The 19,261-nt window shown below is 38.5% G+C and overlaps 1 protein-coding gene across 6 annotated transcripts in view; it reads left to right on the forward strand.

Moving 5' to 3' along the window:
- Positions 1 to 19,261, forward strand: part of PRLR (prolactin receptor) — an 88,602-nt gene that overhangs the window by 63,336 nt on the left and 6,005 nt on the right. For 4 of the 6 annotated variants that reach the window (XM_027900621.1, XM_027900622.1, XM_027900623.1 and 1 more), the window contains 11 exons: positions 3,360 to 3,473; positions 4,483 to 4,615; positions 8,827 to 8,996; positions 9,762 to 9,928; positions 11,241 to 11,382; positions 13,255 to 13,387; positions 14,628 to 14,797; positions 16,065 to 16,234; positions 17,170 to 17,314; positions 18,114 to 18,213; positions 19,114 to 19,183. In XM_027900621.1, the coding sequence (XP_027756422.1) occupies positions 3,404 to 3,473; positions 4,483 to 4,615; positions 8,827 to 8,996; positions 9,762 to 9,928; positions 11,241 to 11,382; positions 13,255 to 13,387; positions 14,628 to 14,797; positions 16,065 to 16,234; positions 17,170 to 17,314; positions 18,114 to 18,213; positions 19,114 to 19,183 (1,470 nt within the window). In that variant the 5' untranslated portion in view covers positions 3,360 to 3,403. Of the gene's footprint in view, positions 1 to 3,359; positions 3,474 to 4,482; positions 4,641 to 8,826; positions 8,997 to 9,761; positions 9,929 to 11,240; positions 11,383 to 13,254; positions 13,388 to 14,627; positions 14,798 to 16,064; positions 16,235 to 17,169; positions 17,315 to 18,113; positions 18,214 to 19,113; positions 19,184 to 19,261 lie in introns of those variants that run through there. The other 2 variants (XM_027900625.1, XM_027900626.1) reach the window with 2 other exon arrangements.

The following is a 19,261-nucleotide window of genomic DNA, read 5'->3' on the forward strand; positions in this document are numbered from 1 at the left end:
AACTCCTTAATCTGCCTTCCCCCAGGCTGAAAGATGAACATTGTTTATCATCATGACTGGTGGGAATGTGAAACTTTTTCAGTACATTTTGGTAAAGTACTTTTGGCTTTTGATTTATTTAGCCGCAAAAGCAGAACTTGTGATGGACATAATACCATTGCCATTGGCTGATACACAGCTGTTCCTGTTCCTGCAAGCCTGAAAGCGTTGCAGCTAGAAAATTTTTCCATCTGTGCTGAACTGAGTAAAGACTTCTCTGACAATCTCAAGAAATTTGTCCATCAGCATAGCCAAGAAAGAAAGAAAAGAACACAAGAGCTAAAAGTCAGTTAGGACAAGACCATTTGTCTCTCAATTGTGCTCCACAGCACCTGATTTTAGTATTGGTGTTTAGATTTCAGCTTCATCTAGCAGCATTGTCAGCACAGTTTTCAAACCTACAATTTCATTATGTTATCTGTTCTAGAGTAGCATTATTTTACAGGAACATCTAACTCTTCTGAGCATTTTAACACTGCTGTAACAATTTACATTTCCATCAAGGAGCACTGTTTTCCAGCGTGTGATGTGCAGCTGTTGAATAGTATATAATGGCTGTGTTAAAAGGGAGAAATCCAGCTGGAAGGTCAGAATGCAATAACTTGGTTGGAATTAAATCAAAACCTTCAAACGGAGGCATATGTTCTTTTAATTATCAGTTACTCAACCCTTGGTTTTGCATGACTTGGTGGCAAATCAGTGTCCACTGTACCCCTTATAAAAGCATTCATTCAGACCTAAAAGTGAGGCATTCCCTCACAGCGTCTTCAGTAGTGCTAGTTGCCCTTTTATGAAAACATTTTTATGTCATAGATAGGGCAGATGATGCATTTTTGATACAGTTATGATGAAGGGAGTGTTATCTATTTTATTTAAGCAAGTATTTTCAAAAAAAAAAAAAAAAATCTCTTCCGAAGCCTTATGAACTCTATTTGAATCACAAATTCCAAATCCCAGGCAACCATGGAAACATTCTTATTTTACACATTCTTATTTTGCCTCGTTTGATGCTTATCTCCTGCTATGTTTATAGGCGACAACCACCCTTTCATGGAGTACTAAGCCAATTCTTTTAAATCGCCATCATGAGACAGCCTCTGTATCATGATTGTGGCTGTGTTCTAAATCTTTTCTAAATCTGGTCTGGTTTTTTTCCAAGTATAGGTGACGAGAATTGTGTACAGAGCCTACTGTGTGGCACTAATAGGTCCATATTCCTCCCCTGTATATCTCCTGTTCATCTTCACAGCCACATTGCAGAAGTGATTCACAATCATCTCATTTTCAAATGCTCCCAAGGAAAAAGTACTTGGTTTTAAATGCATTAATTTCTTCCTCTTTCTATTAATTTGGTTCTTTAGGTCTTCAGTTTCCAAAATTATCCCATTTTACTTGCAAGAGTGCTCTAACAGAGATCTTTTGTGATACCTCTCCTTTGCTGTATTGAAAAATTTCATTCTTTTAGCCACTGTAATAAGTTTTTCTTACCTGTCAATTCTTCACACAAAAAAGGTATGTCTGTAAAAATAAAAAAAGAAGTCATGATACCACTTCCTTATAGGGAATCACAGCATGAGTCTGAGTTTGAAAGTGCTGTATTCTGCAAATGTTTCAATTATTTTTAGAAATAGTGAAATATTTTGAAGGGTATCATATGTACATGAAATAGCTATTTTTTATAGTTCATTATTTCACCATCACTTGAGAAAAATATGCCTTGTATGAGCACAGTCACCTGTGCCCCTCATTATATAACACCAAGTTTTCCGCTAATTTCTGAAGGTAAGCACTAACATTTGTGCCTGCCATTTGTTTACAGTAATAAAATTTCCATGTGCTTACACAAAACTAGAATTTATGTTTAGGTGGCTCTCTCTCCACAGCCTGCATATAGATAGAATGCTCTGAGTGAGTTTAAAACTAGCCCAGATGTGATTTCATAGCATGTACCTCAGTTACGGGTGTGAAATGTGCCTGGATATTTGGAAGTGGTATATGGAAATGTGGCCAACTGTTATTCTTTTCCTCATTGCCCACAGTAAACATATTCTTTGCTCAGTTAAATTAACTGATACTTCATTTGCCTTTGTGCTTGAAAAACATTTGTATGATGATGGATTATATTTTCTTGATGCAGAAAATGAGTTGCATGCTGAAAATTGAGTCATCTGATAAACCAACAAGAATTTTTCCTCACCAAAGACACAGCTTGTTCCCCTGCTGTGCTACACTGGATGGATTGCAAGCGTAGAAAATACCTGTCAGATGTGGTTGGTGGGAGTGGGAAGCTGAGATAAGGAACCTGCTATTTAGCTAGTAAATTGTTCTTCTTTAGTTTCAAGGAGTGAGGCTGGCTACTGGGAAGCTAACAGTTGACTGCAGTCATCATCCCCAAGCAGGAAGCATATTGGTGGGAGAAACGGCAGGTTTGCTTTAAGTGCTACTGTCTTTCCCTCAGGCTGAGCAAACAGATTTAGCAACAGGATCTCCAGAGCACTCAGAGTTATAGCCTGAATTCTGAGGACGTCTAGTGGTGTCAGCCGACTGCAGGGATCGGGTCTTTGTCACAGCTGGTGGCTTTCCAAGTGCACATGTGTTTTTTTCTGGCGTTCTACAGCACTAGCCTTTACAGGCTGAAGAGGTATAATTGCATCCCATCTTACATTTTCACACAGTAAATTATTTGTGATGTTATGATACTTTTCCCTTGCTTTCTTTTCTCTGATCTTGACGTTTCCACTTCACTGCAGAATCAAATGCAGTAAAAACAATGAATTGAATGCACAGAAACTGTAGCATTCTTCAGCTCAGGTGATCCTAATTCAACACCAACAGTCTCAAATATTCAGAAGTCATGAGATTAGATCAAAAATGAAAACCTTCTAAATAAATGTCAGATCTTTTCTATTTGTCTTCTGTTCTCAGGACTTTCAGAGCTCTAATCCTTTGACATCTTCTTTGTATCAGTAGGGATAAAACTGTAATTTTGTTGCCAAAAGGCTGGTTTCTCAGGTAAATTAATGACTGTAAAAGTTAGAACTCCAAGATAAGCACAAAGTATCCCAAGATGTCAAATAAATATGCAAGATTTGTTAATGCTATGCACTGCTAACCATTCAAAGACCTTTGGGAAAACCTTCTTGCTACTCTGGGATTCAGATTTTTGGCTTCTGACATGGAACTGTAGGTGTTGCCACAACTTTCTGAGAGAGAACAAGAATCATTTAGCTGCAATTCAAAAAGGGCTTTGATCAAGTCAAGTAATACATATGATACATTAAGCATTGCTATTGGCTGTTGCACGATGGCGTGTTTTTCAGTGAGCCCCTGATCTGACATTTCCTCCTGAGGAGAAGCAGACGTCATGAATCGGAGATTCATTTCATCAGTTCACATTATTTTGCAGCTTGCCCTGACTACAGCAGGTCTGACTGGTGAGTACAACCCATCCTGAAACACTTGTTTTTCCTTAAAACACTTTCTTTAGAAAAGTATGAAGCTTTATCCAGTCTATCCTGACCACTGGTGGAGCCTGGACCTATTTAAACTACTTTCTTCTGAAGTTTTCTATGGCATTTTGAAAATGACTCGAGTCCTTTTTTATATATAATATTGATTTAAGGATTGTGTGGTGGCAATGATGAAAAGGCAATGAATGGCACTCACTCCATCCCTACATTTGCTTCATCCTTGTCATCTTCTTGGGAATTAGTGTCATATAAATAGTCACACTATTTGAGATAGTGATATGAAACTTGAAATAAAGGTAAGTTTAAGTCAAAAGATTGCATGCTTTTCATGTCAAAATTTTTGTAAATTAGTGGTCTGTGTTCTTGATATAAGTTAATGACGGGTTGTCTTAACAAGACATATTCTTAAATGTATTTGGATTACCAGGGAATGCTCAGGTTGCCAGTACACAAAAAAAATCATCTAGCCTGTTAATTTCTTTCTTTCTGTCTAACCTGTAGTTTACCCCAATTATGCACAAATAGTGGAGTTTTAGTTAGTTCTGTTGCAAAGTTCAAGGTGAAATTTAATTTTAAGATAGATAAAAAATTGCAATGTCTTAGGAGAAAAAAACCCAAAGGTTTTTACTTCCAGTCTTTGCAATTTACTTTGGAGATAAATATGTACTTTTTGAGTTTAGGTAAAAATTAAATTTTCATCTTAAAAAGAGAAGCAAAATAATTTTAGCAGTTATTTTATAAGTCTGAGGTAAAAATGTATTTTTATAATTTTTTTTTATATATATGTGTATTTTTCTGAGAGTTTTGATCCTTTTTCCAGGCAGATTTATTTGCCCAATTCAGTCCATAGCTTTGTGTAATTTTATTGCCTTCAAAAAAGCATTCCTTGGTACCTGGGCTTATCATTCAGCAATAACAACCAAAAACACTGTCCACCTCTAATATAACTAAACGGATTTTTGCACTTCCCTAGGTCAGTCATATCCTGGGAAACCTAAGATAGTAAGATGTCGTTCCCTAGAAAAGGAAACCTTTTCTTGTTGGTGGAAGCCTGGCTCAGATGGAGGACTTCCTACCAACTACACCCTGTTCTACAGCAAGGACAGGTAACGAATGGTGCATACATATTCTGTAAGTGATCAAGTGATGGTTATGACAGAATAAGGGAATGATAACATTAGTTTATAAAGTTGCTTTTATGAATCTGTGTTAATCTCAGATGGCCAAGAAGGGCTGCATGAGATGAGTGGCTTCCCTTGTAAGAAGAAAACATGACCACTGCCAGTCCCAAAACTTCAGCCTGTCCCTACTAAAACTCATCCAACTTGAAATCCCGCTGAAGAAGTGCTGGGAAAGGCATATTTGTCCATCTTATCAGGAGGCACATAGCTTTTAGCTGAATAGGGTCTTCTCTGAGGAGTGGAGCATCAAGACATGGAGCAGTGGGGCTCCCATCCAGAGCCCATCACTTCCCCTCAGCCAAGGAGCAGGGCGGGCTGCGGGGGACAGGGACAGACTGAGACCAGGCTGGGCCAGGACATCAACCCACAGATCAAGGTTGGCTCATGGGGGGGGCCCTTGGAAGTGTAGGGTTGTGGAGAGCTGGAGACCCTCCATGATACAACAGGCTGGAACAGGGACAAGGGACCCCGGTAGTGCGTGGGGAGGCTGGGCAGAGGCAGTCAGGGCTGGGGGTTCCCTTGGGTCCCTGCCACGGAGCCTGTCCATTAGCATGCACAGCAAAACTCCAGCTGGAGTATAGAGAGTAATTGTTTCCCCTTTTGGATATTTAGCCAATTTCATGATTCCCAAAATGGAGTGAAATCAGATTTGGGTATTGCCTCTCTAAAACTGTTGTTTTGGTAAAGTCTGTGACTCCCTCATCCTGTTTAGGAATAAAATATGTATTTGTTTGGCAACTTTGTTTAACCTGTGTATCTTTGTATTAACTTTACTTTTTTTCCTGAAAGCAAGAGGTCTTTGAACAGGGCCAAGCAAGCAGGGAGGGTCAGAGATTAAATTTCTTTGAATAAATCTAGTAAGGTTCAGAATACACAAGGTAAAGCCTCAGATACCCCTGCTTCAATTAAGTAAACTCCAAATCATTTGGTATTAATTGAACAGGAATGATGCAGCCTTTAATAAAGTTACCACACTCAACACTGGCCTAAGAGCTTTTATTTTATTAAAGCCCTGATGTTTCAGTCTTCATCAAAACAAATTTTAAGGAGCATTTCAAGTTATGTCACTGCCCGGAACAGCCCTGCCTAGGGAGGGATAGGAGTGCTTATCCATTTCATTAAATCTGCTGAACACAGACACTGCCCAGTGCTCCAGATCTGGTCCACAATTGCATTTCTAGGCTCATTGTCTCTCACATACTATCGCCTTACTCGCATCTTTCTTTGAGAACTGTGATAAAACTGCCTGGAAAATGAGACTTTATTATTAATGGTGTATAGAGTATAACAGTGGGATTAACATGTATTCTTGCACCACATCAGCTGGTGCTTTGGGTTTGTGTAATTCTTCAAACCTGGGGCAGGCTGTGAGTATATCACCCAGTTCAGCTCTAATTGAGCACAAAACTATCCCTCTCCTGAAGAAGCTGAAGACCTATATGAAAGTAATTTGTAAGAGACAATGAACTAATAAGATATTTTGGGGGGGGGGGGGTAATTATGATGGCGATCATGTTAAGAACCAGATAGATTAACATCAGAAAGGTCATGGAACAGATCATCTTGAGTGTGACCACACGGCACATACAGGACAACCAAGGGATCAGACCAGGCTAGCATGGACTGAGGAAAGACAGGTCCTGCCTGACTAACCTGATCTCCTTTTATGAGCAGGTGACCCACCTAGTGGATAAGAGGAAGGCTGCGGGTATAGTCTACCTGGACTTCAGTAGAACCTTTGACACCGTCTCCCAAAGATACTCCTGCAGTCCATGGCTCAGACAGAGGCACTCTGTGCTGGGTTAAGAACTGGCAGTAGGGCCGGGCTCAGAGAGTGCTGGTGAACGGGGCTGCATCCAGCTGGTGTCTGATCACCAGTGGTGTCCCCCAGGGATCAGTGTTGTGCCCAGTCCTGTTTAGTACTTTCAGTGGTGGTTTGGACAAGGGGACCGAGTGCACCCTCAGTCAGTTCACAGATGACACCAGGTAGGAGGAAGTGTTGATCTGCTGGAGGGTAGGAAGGCTCCGCAGAGGGATCAGGGCAGGCTGGATTGATGGGCCAACACCAATGGGATGAGGTTCAACAAGGCCAAGTACCAGGTCCTACCCTTAGGTCACAACAACCCCAGGCTACACTGCAGGACTGGGGAAGAATGACTGGAAAATGGCCCAGCAGAAAAGGACCTGGGGGTGCTGGTTGACAGTGGCTGAACATGAGCCAGCACATGCCCAAGTGGGCAAGAGGGCCAGTGGCATCCTGGTTTGTGTCACAAAGAGGGTGACCAGCAGGACCAGGGTAGTGACTCTCCCCCCATACTGGGCATTGGTGAGGTTGCACCCGGAGGGCTGTGTCCAGTTCTTGGGCACCTCAGTTCAGGAGGTGGTGCTGCAGGTCCAGAGAAGGGCAGCTGAGCTGGGAAAGAGTCTGGAGCATGAGTCCTATAAGGAGTGACTGAGGGAGCTGGGGTTTTGTCGTGGTTTTGCCTTAGGTCAATTTGCTTTCACACTCCCCACACAATTACTATTAGTTGAGAGAAGGTTTATGCAGACAAAAGAGACAGGATTTGGGGAAAATAGTAGGAGCATTTATTACTAGCAAAATAAAGGCTACTGAAGAACTCTATCTACAGTAATTCTACTTAAATAAAAGTGCTATGTATTTACAGAAGTACTCCTCCCCCCTTTATATATCAGTCCAAGGAGGAGAAGTAGTCCTTTTCTCCATTCTCGGAGTTCCAGCTCTCTCTCCAGTAACTCTGCAGCACCCTTGTCGCAGCTGGAATTCTTTCATCTCTCTCTCTTGCTCTGTGTCGATCTCCAGGGCCAGGCCTACCCACCTCCTGGGCTAAGACTGAAGGCTGGGTATTACCCAGGTCCTAAAGGGTCTTCTCTTCCATGGACTTGCAAGGGGACACTTGCTTACTATGGATCTTCTTCCACAGGGTTACAGGGGATAATGGTTTAAGAGTCCACCCCTGTTCCCTGTGGAGGTCCCTTCCCATGGGAGAACAGTCCTTGATAGACCTCTCCAGCATGAGTCTAGCATGGATCCCTCACTTGGATCCCCACATCTCACCTGAGCTGTCTGTGCTCCAGCGTGAGGTTTCTCTCAGGGTCACAAATCTTCAGCAGCAGTATGGATCCCACACACAGATCCCAGCATCTCACCCAAGCTATATACCTCCAGCGTGAGTTTCGTCTCTCTCAGAGCAACAAATCTTCAAGAGGCATGGATTCCTCACTCGGATCCCAACATCCCACCTGAGCCGTTCTGCTCCAGCATGGGTTTCCCTCAGGGTCACAAAATCTTCAGCAGGACTCTGCCTCACCTCAGTCCTTCTTATGAAGTTTCATTTCTCTGGTACATCCACAAGCTCTTCTGTGAGCTGCATGGGGGTCTCCTCACCCCAACAATCTTTTAAAGGTAGCAGGGATTACTTTTCAGTCTTTTCCCTGCTGAAGGGAGAGAGCGAAAAAGGGGAAGAAACAAGCCCCCCTTTGCACAGTATCATTTAGGCTGGAAAAGACCTCTGAGATCACTGAGTCCAACTTTCAACTGATCTCCATCTTTTCAACTAGACCATGACACTAAGTGCCACATCCAGTCTTTTCCTGGAACACCTCCAGGAATGGTGAAGTAAATTGGTCAGTAAAACAGTCCTCTGCCATTGGGCCCATCTGGTTAATTTCCAGGGGTAATAAGCAAAGAAGATATTTAGCAATTTTTCTTATTTAGTCTATATGAACGTCTTTAATTTCCCTTTTACTTGCTTATAAATATTGTTAAAATGGCCTTGTGCTGTCTCTGGAAATTTCTCTTTCCATTCTTTTGTTGACGTTCCTTTATATAAGAAAAGGGAGTGAGAGCACTCATCCAGAAAAACTGCAGTAAAAATAGCAATGGAGCACTTACGGCAATAGCATTTGACACCAAAATGTTTCCCAGAGGTGAAATTATATATATTATATACAATTATTATGTTGTCATGTAATATAATTATGTATCTATATATAAAAATAATATAATATTATATATAAACATTTCAAATTTCTCTGCTGAACCTAGGCCATTACTAGAATATTATCTGCTTTGCTTTACTTTGTGAACTTTTAACTTTTAAATCATTTTATTTCAGTGAAGAAAAAATCTATGAATGTCCAGACTACCAAGCATCAGGTCCCAATTCCTGCTACTTTGATAAAAACCACACTAATCCCTGGACAACATATATTATCACTGTAATGGCAACGAATGAGATTGGAAGTAACAGCTCAGACCCTCAGTATGTGGATGTAACCTCCATAGGTAAAAAGAGAAGAATAAAATGGAAAACAAGCTAGTTTTTAATGCCAGAACAAGCAGTGGTGAAAGATTTTTTTCCTCATGATGTGAAACTTGATGTAGAGAAGTTTTTACCTACAGATAATCTAAACCATGCATCTTAAATTTATGTGAAAACTGCATTTTATTTATAAATTAAGTAACTACATATTTTATTGCCATATTAACTTTGGCTTAAAAACTGGCTGCAGTTTCTAGCTGTATCCAGTATTTCAGTTAGACTCAATGCAGATTATAAAATTTTCATTAAGTTCAGCTACCTAAATTTTCCAAATGTGAACATTTTTATGGCTACTGGCACTGAAGTCTCAGGAGGGTAAAAATAGCTGCCTGAGCATTATATGGACTTTTTGTAGTATTTAATATTCCCGACTTCATTCTGCTTTCTGCATACACATGATTTACACATTGTAATGATAACGTACTGAGTTGTTTTACCTGTGAAATATCTGACATCTTAATTTTGCAAGAGTGGCCTAACGAAATTATGATTTGATTTCCTTAGCCTGACAAGTTCAGAGTAAAGTTTAAGATTTGCTGATACTGGTAGATGAGTAGCTGGTTAAACTTGTCAGGAAGAAAGGAAAAATAAAAGGCTGTTGTACTATTCCCTTACAGAAGTGCTGAATGATCTGAAAGTATTGTGATGAAATACAAAACCATAAAGGAGGTGCCTCTTCTGAGAGAAAATTAAGTTATTAATGGCACGCTTTTCATTCATTTATACAGTTCAGCCAGATGCTCCTGTGAACCTCTCTCTAGAAACAAAAACATCTGCTAGCATAACATACCTTTGGGCAAAATGGTCTCCACCTCCGTTAGCTGCTGTCAGCTCTGATTCACATGTATATCACTATGAGCTACGACTTAAACCTGAGGAAAAGGAAGAGTGGGAGGTAATGGAAAAGTATATTTATTGTATAAATACTCTATTCGGTGAGTTATGTTGTCTCAATTTAGCTAGTATTATAAAAAATTTAGTTTCTGTAAGGATAGAAAAATTAATGTAACCAAATCTAATTAAGGAAAGAAAAATACTGTAGTGGTTTGTAGAACAGCGAAATTCAACGTATTTGCATAATCATCCTAAAGTCATATACTACAAAACCCTATTTAGTCCACTGATATGATATTTATTTGTAATGTTAGTCAATGCATCTGATCCCAAGTGTCACAGTAGAAGACTGTGCAGTTCACATAGTTTAAAAGAAATCCAGATCAAAACTTGATTCATTAAATTTAATTATCACTTAACTATGCAGCACTCAGCAATCACTCAGCAATGCAATAGGTGAATCACAATACTGGGCACTCAAAAATGTTAATAGGCATCTACAAATTTATAAACACATTTCTACAACTAGTCCCAGACATATACACACCATATACAGAAATTCCCCTCTCCCAGGAAGGGTAGGTTACAAGCTGGCCCAGGCAAAGGTCATGATGCTGACAGAGCAACTTCTGAGAGCATCAAACTACTCTTCAGCTACTGCTGAAGTTTCCAGTGCCCCCCCACTATTACAAGTTTTCTTGCATATTTATTACTGCTTTTCAAGTTTAACCTTGAGAAGTCCCTCCGTTGCTCTGTAATTATTATTTATTTGGGCTGAGAGTTATCATCACACTCATCAACATGATTAGTTGGAGGCAACCTGCCACTCAGAAATTTTGGTGTGTCCTACTCACACACAGCATTTCCACTGACATTTCCCACTGTAGGAATGGGCCTCTCTATTCCCACAGCTGAGTTTTCAGGATAAAATGTCATTCTTAAAGTTATAGTCAGGTGTCCTCAATACTACCTAAATTGTTGATGCCTTAATGATGGAGAAAACTGTGTGTTTTGAAAGAGTCCTGGAGAGAAATTCAAAGGACCTCAGAAAGGCACTTAAAGCCACTGAGAAGAATTACACCAAGGGTTTTTATTATGTGAGCTGGACTACCTATAGTGTTCCTAGTGTTGTGGATCTGATGGGGTACTAGGAAGTCTACAATTAAGTATGTTCTTGAGTATCAGAATCTCAGTGTTGAAGTGGATTTTGCTGCTAAGTTTTTCTGCTACTTTTGCTCCTCTGTAATTTAAATCTTATAAAATACCAATTGTAATTCTAGACTTTCAGAATTCAATAACTCAAGCCTATTCCTTTATTACTTGTTAAAATGTCCCAATTCTTTATTATTTTCCCAGTCCATTTTCTTTTCCAGACAATATCTGTTGGAGTGCAGACACACTACAAGGTGACCGGGTTACAAGCTGGGGTGAAGTACATTGTTCAGGTCCGTTGCATGTTAGACCTTGGAGAATGGAGCGAGTGGAGCTCTGAAAGAAACATCCAGATCCCCAATGGTGAGTGGATGGTTGCTGTTCTGTAAATTGTTTTTAAATTCTGTGTGGTTCAATGTTGTGAAAGATACCTAAATGGTAGCCCTGAAAACCTGGCTTCTCACACAAATACTTCATAGTGCTGGAGGAACAGCTCAGTGCATTTTACTACATTTTCTGTGTAATTGCTTGTTTAGTCTTTTTGATCCACTCAGGATCCTCTGCTGAAACTGACTATGACAAATAAAGAGGTATGAGGAAGTAATTTCTGATGCAGGTGTACCTAAATAATTTATTGTTCCTGTCCCTTGATTTAAGAATTACATTGATTTTATATGTAGCTACAGATGTCAGGTAATGGTTTTCGTGTAAGAAGCTGGACTGAAAGCACTGCTGTGTCTAACAGAGCATGGCACTTGCAGATACTACCACATGGAAATCATTATCTATGTTTTCTTGGATTTTAATAGGCACACTAAATATGCACGGCATCATATCTTGTTGCCAGACGCTTTAGCCAGGTTGTTGCAGATCTTCTTCTTCCATTCCTAGTTGTATTATTCATTACTTGACATGAAAAATGCTCTTGATCATGAAGTACATGAAGTACTCTTATTAGAAAAATATCTTTTAAATTACCCATTTTCAGATCTGCCCTAGGCAATTAAAATTTGGAAAATCAATGTCTCTGCTCTGCATTGTAGAAAATATTTACTATTGATGTAATAGTATCGTATTTTTGCCACAAGTGCATAATTATAAAAGTTTCAATCACATAAGTGTTTTGACTGGCATCATCCTATTCAAAATTTAAGCATTTTTCCTTGCCCTGCTCTTAAGCTCTTTGCTTGAGTCTATAAAAACTTGCTTGGCAGCAATCAGGTGAATATCCAGAGTACACTGAATATCCAGAACATAACACTACAAGGAAATAGGAGTGTTGTTTCTTTGTATCTTTGGAGGCAGATCATAGGTGCTTCAGAGGAGAGTTACTGGCAAGGACATAAACAAGTGGGCAAACATTTACATTCTTTATTTTTCCTACCTAGAACCCAAAACAAATTACAGCATATTTTTTAAACAACCAAAATAATCTTAAAACCCACTGTTTGAATAAAAAAATGGTTTCTGTGTGTTGCAGTTTAAGCCCAGCTGACAACTAAGCACCCCATGGCTGGTCACTTACATCCCACACCCCACCTCAGTGAAATGGGGAGGAGAATCAAAAGTAAAACCTGTAAGAACAGTTTAGTAATTGAAACAAAGTAAAATATAATAATAATGATAAATAATAATTATGATAATAAAAAGGAAAAAAAACAAAACAAGTGATACACAATACAGTTGCTCGGCCCAACTGACCAATGCCAAATCCCATTCCTACACCCTGATCAGACCTGCTTCCAGATAATTCCCCAGTTTATATAAACATGACAGTAACAACCAAAACATCCATATACTGTCCACATGTTTCTCATACTGAATCCAAACCACAGCACTATACCAGCTACTGAGAAAAAATTAACTCTATCCCAGCTGAAAGAAGGACAGCATAGAAAATAGACTGTATAGCAGAATGTATTTTAAATAATTTTATAGAGCCTGTTGTGGTGGTATTTGAGCATTCCTTATGAGATTTTGGGGCAGAGAAGAGCCGAGTCAGAGAAATAAAACAGTTCCTCAGCATGGCTGCAGTGAGAAAGGATTCTGAATCCAAGTGAAAGTACGAGGCTGTTGACTGAACCACTGAACAATCCCTTCTTTCCTGCGCTACTACAAAGCAAAACTTTTCCTTTCTTTGTACTTTCCTGTGCTCTGCTTGACATTGTTTTATGAATTCAGGGTGGACTTAATACATGAAAGTTACTAATTAGTTTATTTCTTTATCTCTCACAGGAGAGTCACCTCCTGAAAAGCCTACCATAATAAAGTGCCGTTCTCCTGAAAAGGAAACATTTACTTGTTGGTGGAAACCTGGTTCAGATGGAGGACATCCTATTAACCATACTTTGCTTTACAGCAAAGAGGGGTAATCAACTGTATATAGCTATTCAGTCTTTTATGGGAAGGACCTGGAAAATCCGTCCTTACTGCTTTTGCATTTAGTGAGATGTCATTTTCTGTAGCACATGGTTTTGTCCAGTGGCATATTCTGGAGGAGTGCTAAAGCAGCAAGGTATTTAGGTGTGAAATAAGATCTCTTTATAATGTTAGTGAATTATTGTGAATTACTGTGAATTCTCCTGCTCAGAAAGATGGACTGTCTTGAAAGTTGCCATTGCCCAGCAACTGCATATTATTAAGCAATACAAATCACCATCCTGTAACTCTTTGGTCATGCAGCCCTAGAAACAAAACTGTCCAAACTGACTAGATACTAGAATCTTCATCTTCTGATAATGCTTATTCTGCACTAGTATCCATAGGCCATGAATACCATGTGGCTTCTGCAGTAATATTTCTTTGGAACTTAGATCAAGTGCGAAATATTAATTTTAAAGAAATAGTCAATATATTTTTTTAGGTTCTGTGAACTATTTTTGGTTCACCTAGCACTGCTCAGCCTTTCACTGACCTAACTGGATGCTGAAGTCTGTAATTGTCAGCTGTGAGCCAGGTCTTAACTGGAAAAAGACAGGTACTGGTCCCTCCAGCTATGGCAGAGTATGAGGTCCAGAGCCACAACTCTCTCTTTTCTCATTGTGCATCTAGAGGAGTGTGGAAACAGGTGCTACATGCTCAACTTCCTCTCCTATCCCTGCTTTGACTTTGGGAAGCTTGGGAATAGTTTTGGAGGACAGGTACAAAGTAGATTTTTTTTTAACAAGTGACTAAAGACCAAAAAAGAGTCTGAAAGCATATTAGTGTAATATGCATAACTCCTGTAAATGTTAAATCAGCATTGGAAATACATAGTTTTTAACAGATGGGTTGAAAAACTTCAGCAACTACTTCTACTTATGCTCTGGAACATGTAAGGGCTATGTAGTGGACAATGGCTTTCTGAGTAGTAAGAGCTTCACTCTACTAGCCCACTGCTGCATCTACAACAGCCTAAATTCTGCAGGCTTTGTAGTCTTTACTTTGGGGAGGGAAATGCTTACTACAATCTCTGGAATTGTCCAGTGACTATTTAGTCTGGAAGACATTTTCTGATTTTCATCACGTTGCCAGGTATGAAAAATCAGGTCAATAATGCTAGCATACCGGTAATCAAAGTCAGGTGGTTTAGTCTTTGTAACCTAATCACTGTGATTCTTTCATTTCAGAGAAGAAAAAGTTTATGAATGTCCAGATTACAAAACTGCAGGCCCCAATTCATGTTACTTTGATAAAAAGCACACCTCTTTCTGGACCATATACAATATTACTGTGAGGGCAACTAATGAAATGGGAAGTAATGTCTCTGATCCTCATTACGTGGATGTGACTTACATAGGTAAGAGTTAAAAAGTATTTTCTGCGGAAGCAAATAATTCAGAATCATAGGTTTTGGCACAAGAATTTTAATTCCAGCTCTTCTCCTATATGGTAATATGTCCATGTTAAAAACTTACACAGATAAGATCTTCTCTATTATAATAAGAAATCAATATTCATCCCTCTACCATTTTATTTTCAATGGAAACATAAAAATACTAAAAGCTTTAAAACTATGTTCAGATAACTATTTATTGTTTTTCTGTATTTCTTTCAGTCAAATCCTAAGAAACATCATCCAGCTAAAATCTTTTTTCCACTGTACAAGCAACTGAAATCAAATTGATCTTTTAACAAATATTACTTAAATTTGATTACATAAAAGTAGTTTCCAGGCCCAAGAGGAGCTGCATTAGTGGTTTTTATAGCAGTGTATTGATAATCTCTCTCTCAGACTTTCCGCAGAACGACTGTGGATGAGTATTTGGGGTTTTTTTCTAAGGAAGTGGAACATTATCATTGATAACCATTTTGTTGCCAAGGATCTGGCTGCCAGGAGTCTGGCAACTGGAAAAGGCATGCTGAAGAAGAGGCCTTGTATTTTATCTCTATGCCATGGCTTCTTGCTTGATGAAGCTTTGCATAAGACAGTGGTAAAATACACTCACAATATATGCAGAAGCTCTACCTTTGAACTGAGGAAGCTGCAAACCTGTCTGAGCAGAAACCTTTTTTTCATTTTGGTTTATTTTTGAGATAAAGACAGAACTTTATTATTGCTGTTTTGGTTTACTTTTGAATACCTTATATATGCATTTGGGATTACGCTGTTGTGTATTCTGAATGTAAAAGATGTAGGGGACAAATTTCGTCAGCTGCATTTGTGTTTTCAGCATTTCTCAATATTTATACCAAACCTTGATAAGGGTGTCATAAAACACATCTTCCATAACACAGCATTAAAGATGTTAACTTTGAAACATAGCTGCTGGGAAAAGCAACAATAATTGCTAACGTAAGAAAAAAAAAATTTTTGCTGATTAGTGATTAAAGCAAATTTCAACATGCATTCAACATATTTACCAGTCTTCAGGGTTTTTTTTTTAAATTCAAAAAATCCATACTTACTTTACCTGGGAACTCTTGATTTCTGTATTCCAGCATCAGTTCTAGATTACTGGACACAATGAAGGTGATGACTCTTCACTCACATAATTTTATATTTCTTCCTAGAATGCAAGGAAAAAATAATTAAAACTCTTTTTGACAGTTCTTTATTTTAACAGTACAGCCAGATCCTCCTGTGAATATAACTCTGGAATTAAAAAAGTCAGTAAATAGAAAACCATATCTGGTCCTGACATGGTCTCCACCTCCACTAGCTGATGTCAGATCTGGATGGCTTACTCTTGAATATGAATTGCGACTAAAGCCTGAAGAAGGAGAGGAATGGGAGGTAAGGATGTTGCAAGCTTTTGCTAGATAATGTTTTCTGAGCAATTAGATATTTTCAGCTAGGTTCCATGCATGAATGTAATGAAGCAGGGGTACTGAATAGTTCATAATTTTTCAAAAATACTTGTATGATTTCCTACTGAGAACACTGGTATTTTATATGTTATTGTATGATAGCAGGTGATAAAGTACTTGGTTTTAATTGTGGTCATTTTATATTAATCATATTGGCATGACAGTTTAAATTGTTCATTCTCATTTAGTCAGGTTTCTCTTGTGATAATTTGTTCTTTGCCATGAGCACTTCTTAGGTGATAGAAAGTTCAGTGACATTATGTAAAATAATTTAAATTTATATAAATGGCCGTTAGGTGGTTGTTTAAATGGCCACATAATAATAATTGTCTATAGCCAGAATCTGCAACTCAGACAACTGAGTAGCAAATGAAAGACTCCAGCTATTGGTATTTGACTGCGTCCTCTTCTTGTCTGCAATACTTCCAAACCATCTCTGCATCTTCTCCTTCCTTCCCCCTCCCACAGCACTTCCCAACCCCCTGGCCGTTGAAAGACCTGCTTTTTACTACCCTGTGAATTTCTGCCAACTCTGCATTCGCTCTTTCTCTCTGCATTTTCTTCCCCCATCTGTTTCTTGCCTGCTTCTCTTTGCTCTCACCATTGCAGTTCCCACCATTACCACAGTTTCTCCCTATGTGCCATATGCACATGATGTGTTTTTATAGTAGTTTAATTTGCACTGTATAACAAAGCCAGATCTCATTCCCACTGATGTTAGAAAGCTAAATTAGATAAATAAAATAAATGTGCCATTATTCCATACCTGCTTAATAATTATTCGGAAATGCTATTCAGACTCATTCTATTTTCCTATCCTGGTTACCAAAACCTTAGCTGTGATTTTTGTTTAATTTCCAGACTATTTTTGTTGGACAGCAAACACAATGTAAAATGTTTAGTTTAAATCCTGGAAAGAGGTACATAGTACAGATTCACTGCAAACCAGACCACCACGGATCATGGAGCGAGTGGAGCCCAGAAATGTACATTCAGATTCCTACTGGTGAGTGGCCAGGCATTTCTTCCGCAATTATTATTACATACAAGTTCATGTTATATTTTTGCTTGCTAGCTGTTTGTGGCGCCCGTGCAGATCCCATATTTTCTGTAGGACAGGCAAGAACGTCGTTGCTAAGGTAACTGAATTATTCTCATCCCTGCACCATACCCCGTTAGCTTTCCCCTTCATTACTTTATGGTGTTAAGAAGGTGAATAAATTTCTTTGCCCTTTCTGTCTATTGCCTCATTTGTTCTCATGATGGTTGTTCTTAATTAAAAGAACACTAGTAACTGCTTTCAAACTGTGACACAGGCAAGAAAATGTGACTGCCTTCAGACAGTAACAGCTTTTATTAATCTTTATATGGAATTAATTTGAAATCAATACTTCAATGTAAAAAGTGTTATTTTAACAATAAAAATATTTTAAAATAGGTAGTCCTAGGTCATTTAACCCCCCATTTAATGAAGTGTATGGTATGTATTTGGTAATGAAATGACTGTGGTTTTGATATAACTGGATTTGAACCCAATTTCTATAAATGGCTATTCTATAAATTTTTGTATAATTTTTCCAAGACAGTTTATTTCCTGTGCAGTACCATTAGTAAAAAATTGTTTTAATTATTAGATATTACAGTGATTGTTGACATCCATATGTGCTGGTGAAGCCCTCTAAACTCAATACCAAATTTGGCACTTTAGGCCAATGTTTAAAATAAAGGTTGTGTCTGACTTCTTTTGCATGCTGACTATGCATATACTAGACATATGTCCTTATATAATTCTGTTTGTTTCTTAGATTTTAGAGTTAAAGATATGGTTGTGTGGATCATTGTTGGTGTCCTGTCATCTCTTATTTGTTTAATCATGAGCTGGACAATGATTTTAAAAGGGTACAGGTAAGTCACCAATTTCACAAATGCATGGAGTTCAAAATCACAGAAAACTTTTCAAAAGCAGACTTAAATATTTGGCTCAATTTCCTGGAGCATTTGTGTTCTTTGACAAACTATTAGTTACACTGATAAAGAAATATTTCTGCTCCTTAGGGAAACCAGGCTAAATTTTAAATTGATTAAGATGTGTCTCTATTAGATCTGACAGTCTTGCTTTAACCATGTAAATAATTCAGCAAACATCACTTGGAGTATCCCTGCTTCTGTAGAAGATATGCCTTTGGATCTTGCTGTAATTTCCTTAAGTGAACAAGGTTATATTATGAGATTGTTTTTCTGCCCACCTCTCTGCCAATTCTTCAAGTAATTTATTACAGGGCTGGCTAATTTCAATCAAATTTGAAAGAGAAAGATGTTGCTTTTCTGCAAGTCTTGCAAAAAAGTACTGAGTAAAAGAAAGAGATAGAAACTGTGGTTGGAAAAGCTGAGTCATTCACCGTAGATCCTGTTGAGCAGTAGTTATCTGACAGTCAAGTGTGCACAGACAGGCCCCCTAGTCCTCCTGAACTGTGCCCCATTTTGCTTTTTCTTGGCCAGTGATGAATTTACAGTGGTATTAGAGAACAAGAGGTTAAGAGACTAAAGATAATAAAAGGATATTAGCAGTGTTACTTTTCCAGTTGAATAACTTTGTACTGTTCTTTTTCTTATAAATACCTCTAAGAGTAGATTTGTGAATTACCTGGCTTGAGAGGTAGACAGGAAACAGAGGTCCAACAGGGACATATCAGATATGGGAGAAGCCTTTAAAAATCTCAGTTACATTCTGAGGAAATGTGATAACAAATAGTGAGATAGGGCCCATACTTACACCTGGTGTGCTTGTTCTGTGTTTTTTTTCAGAATGATGGCTTTTATCCTACCACCAGTTCCAGGACCAAAGATAAAAGGCATAGATAAACATCTGTTAGAGGTGAGTACCACAGCTAACAACAAAAGAATTCGCTATTACTTACTTTTCCAACTTACATACTAGAAACCACAATTACCC

The sequence above is a fragment of the Empidonax traillii genome, unplaced genomic scaffold, assembly GCF_003031625.1.
Source record: "Empidonax traillii isolate 1590-97213 ecotype Southwest subspecies unplaced genomic scaffold, ASM303162v1 scaffold743:size316770, whole genome shotgun sequence".
Lineage (NCBI taxonomy): Eukaryota > Metazoa > Chordata > Aves > Passeriformes > Tyrannidae > Empidonax > Empidonax traillii.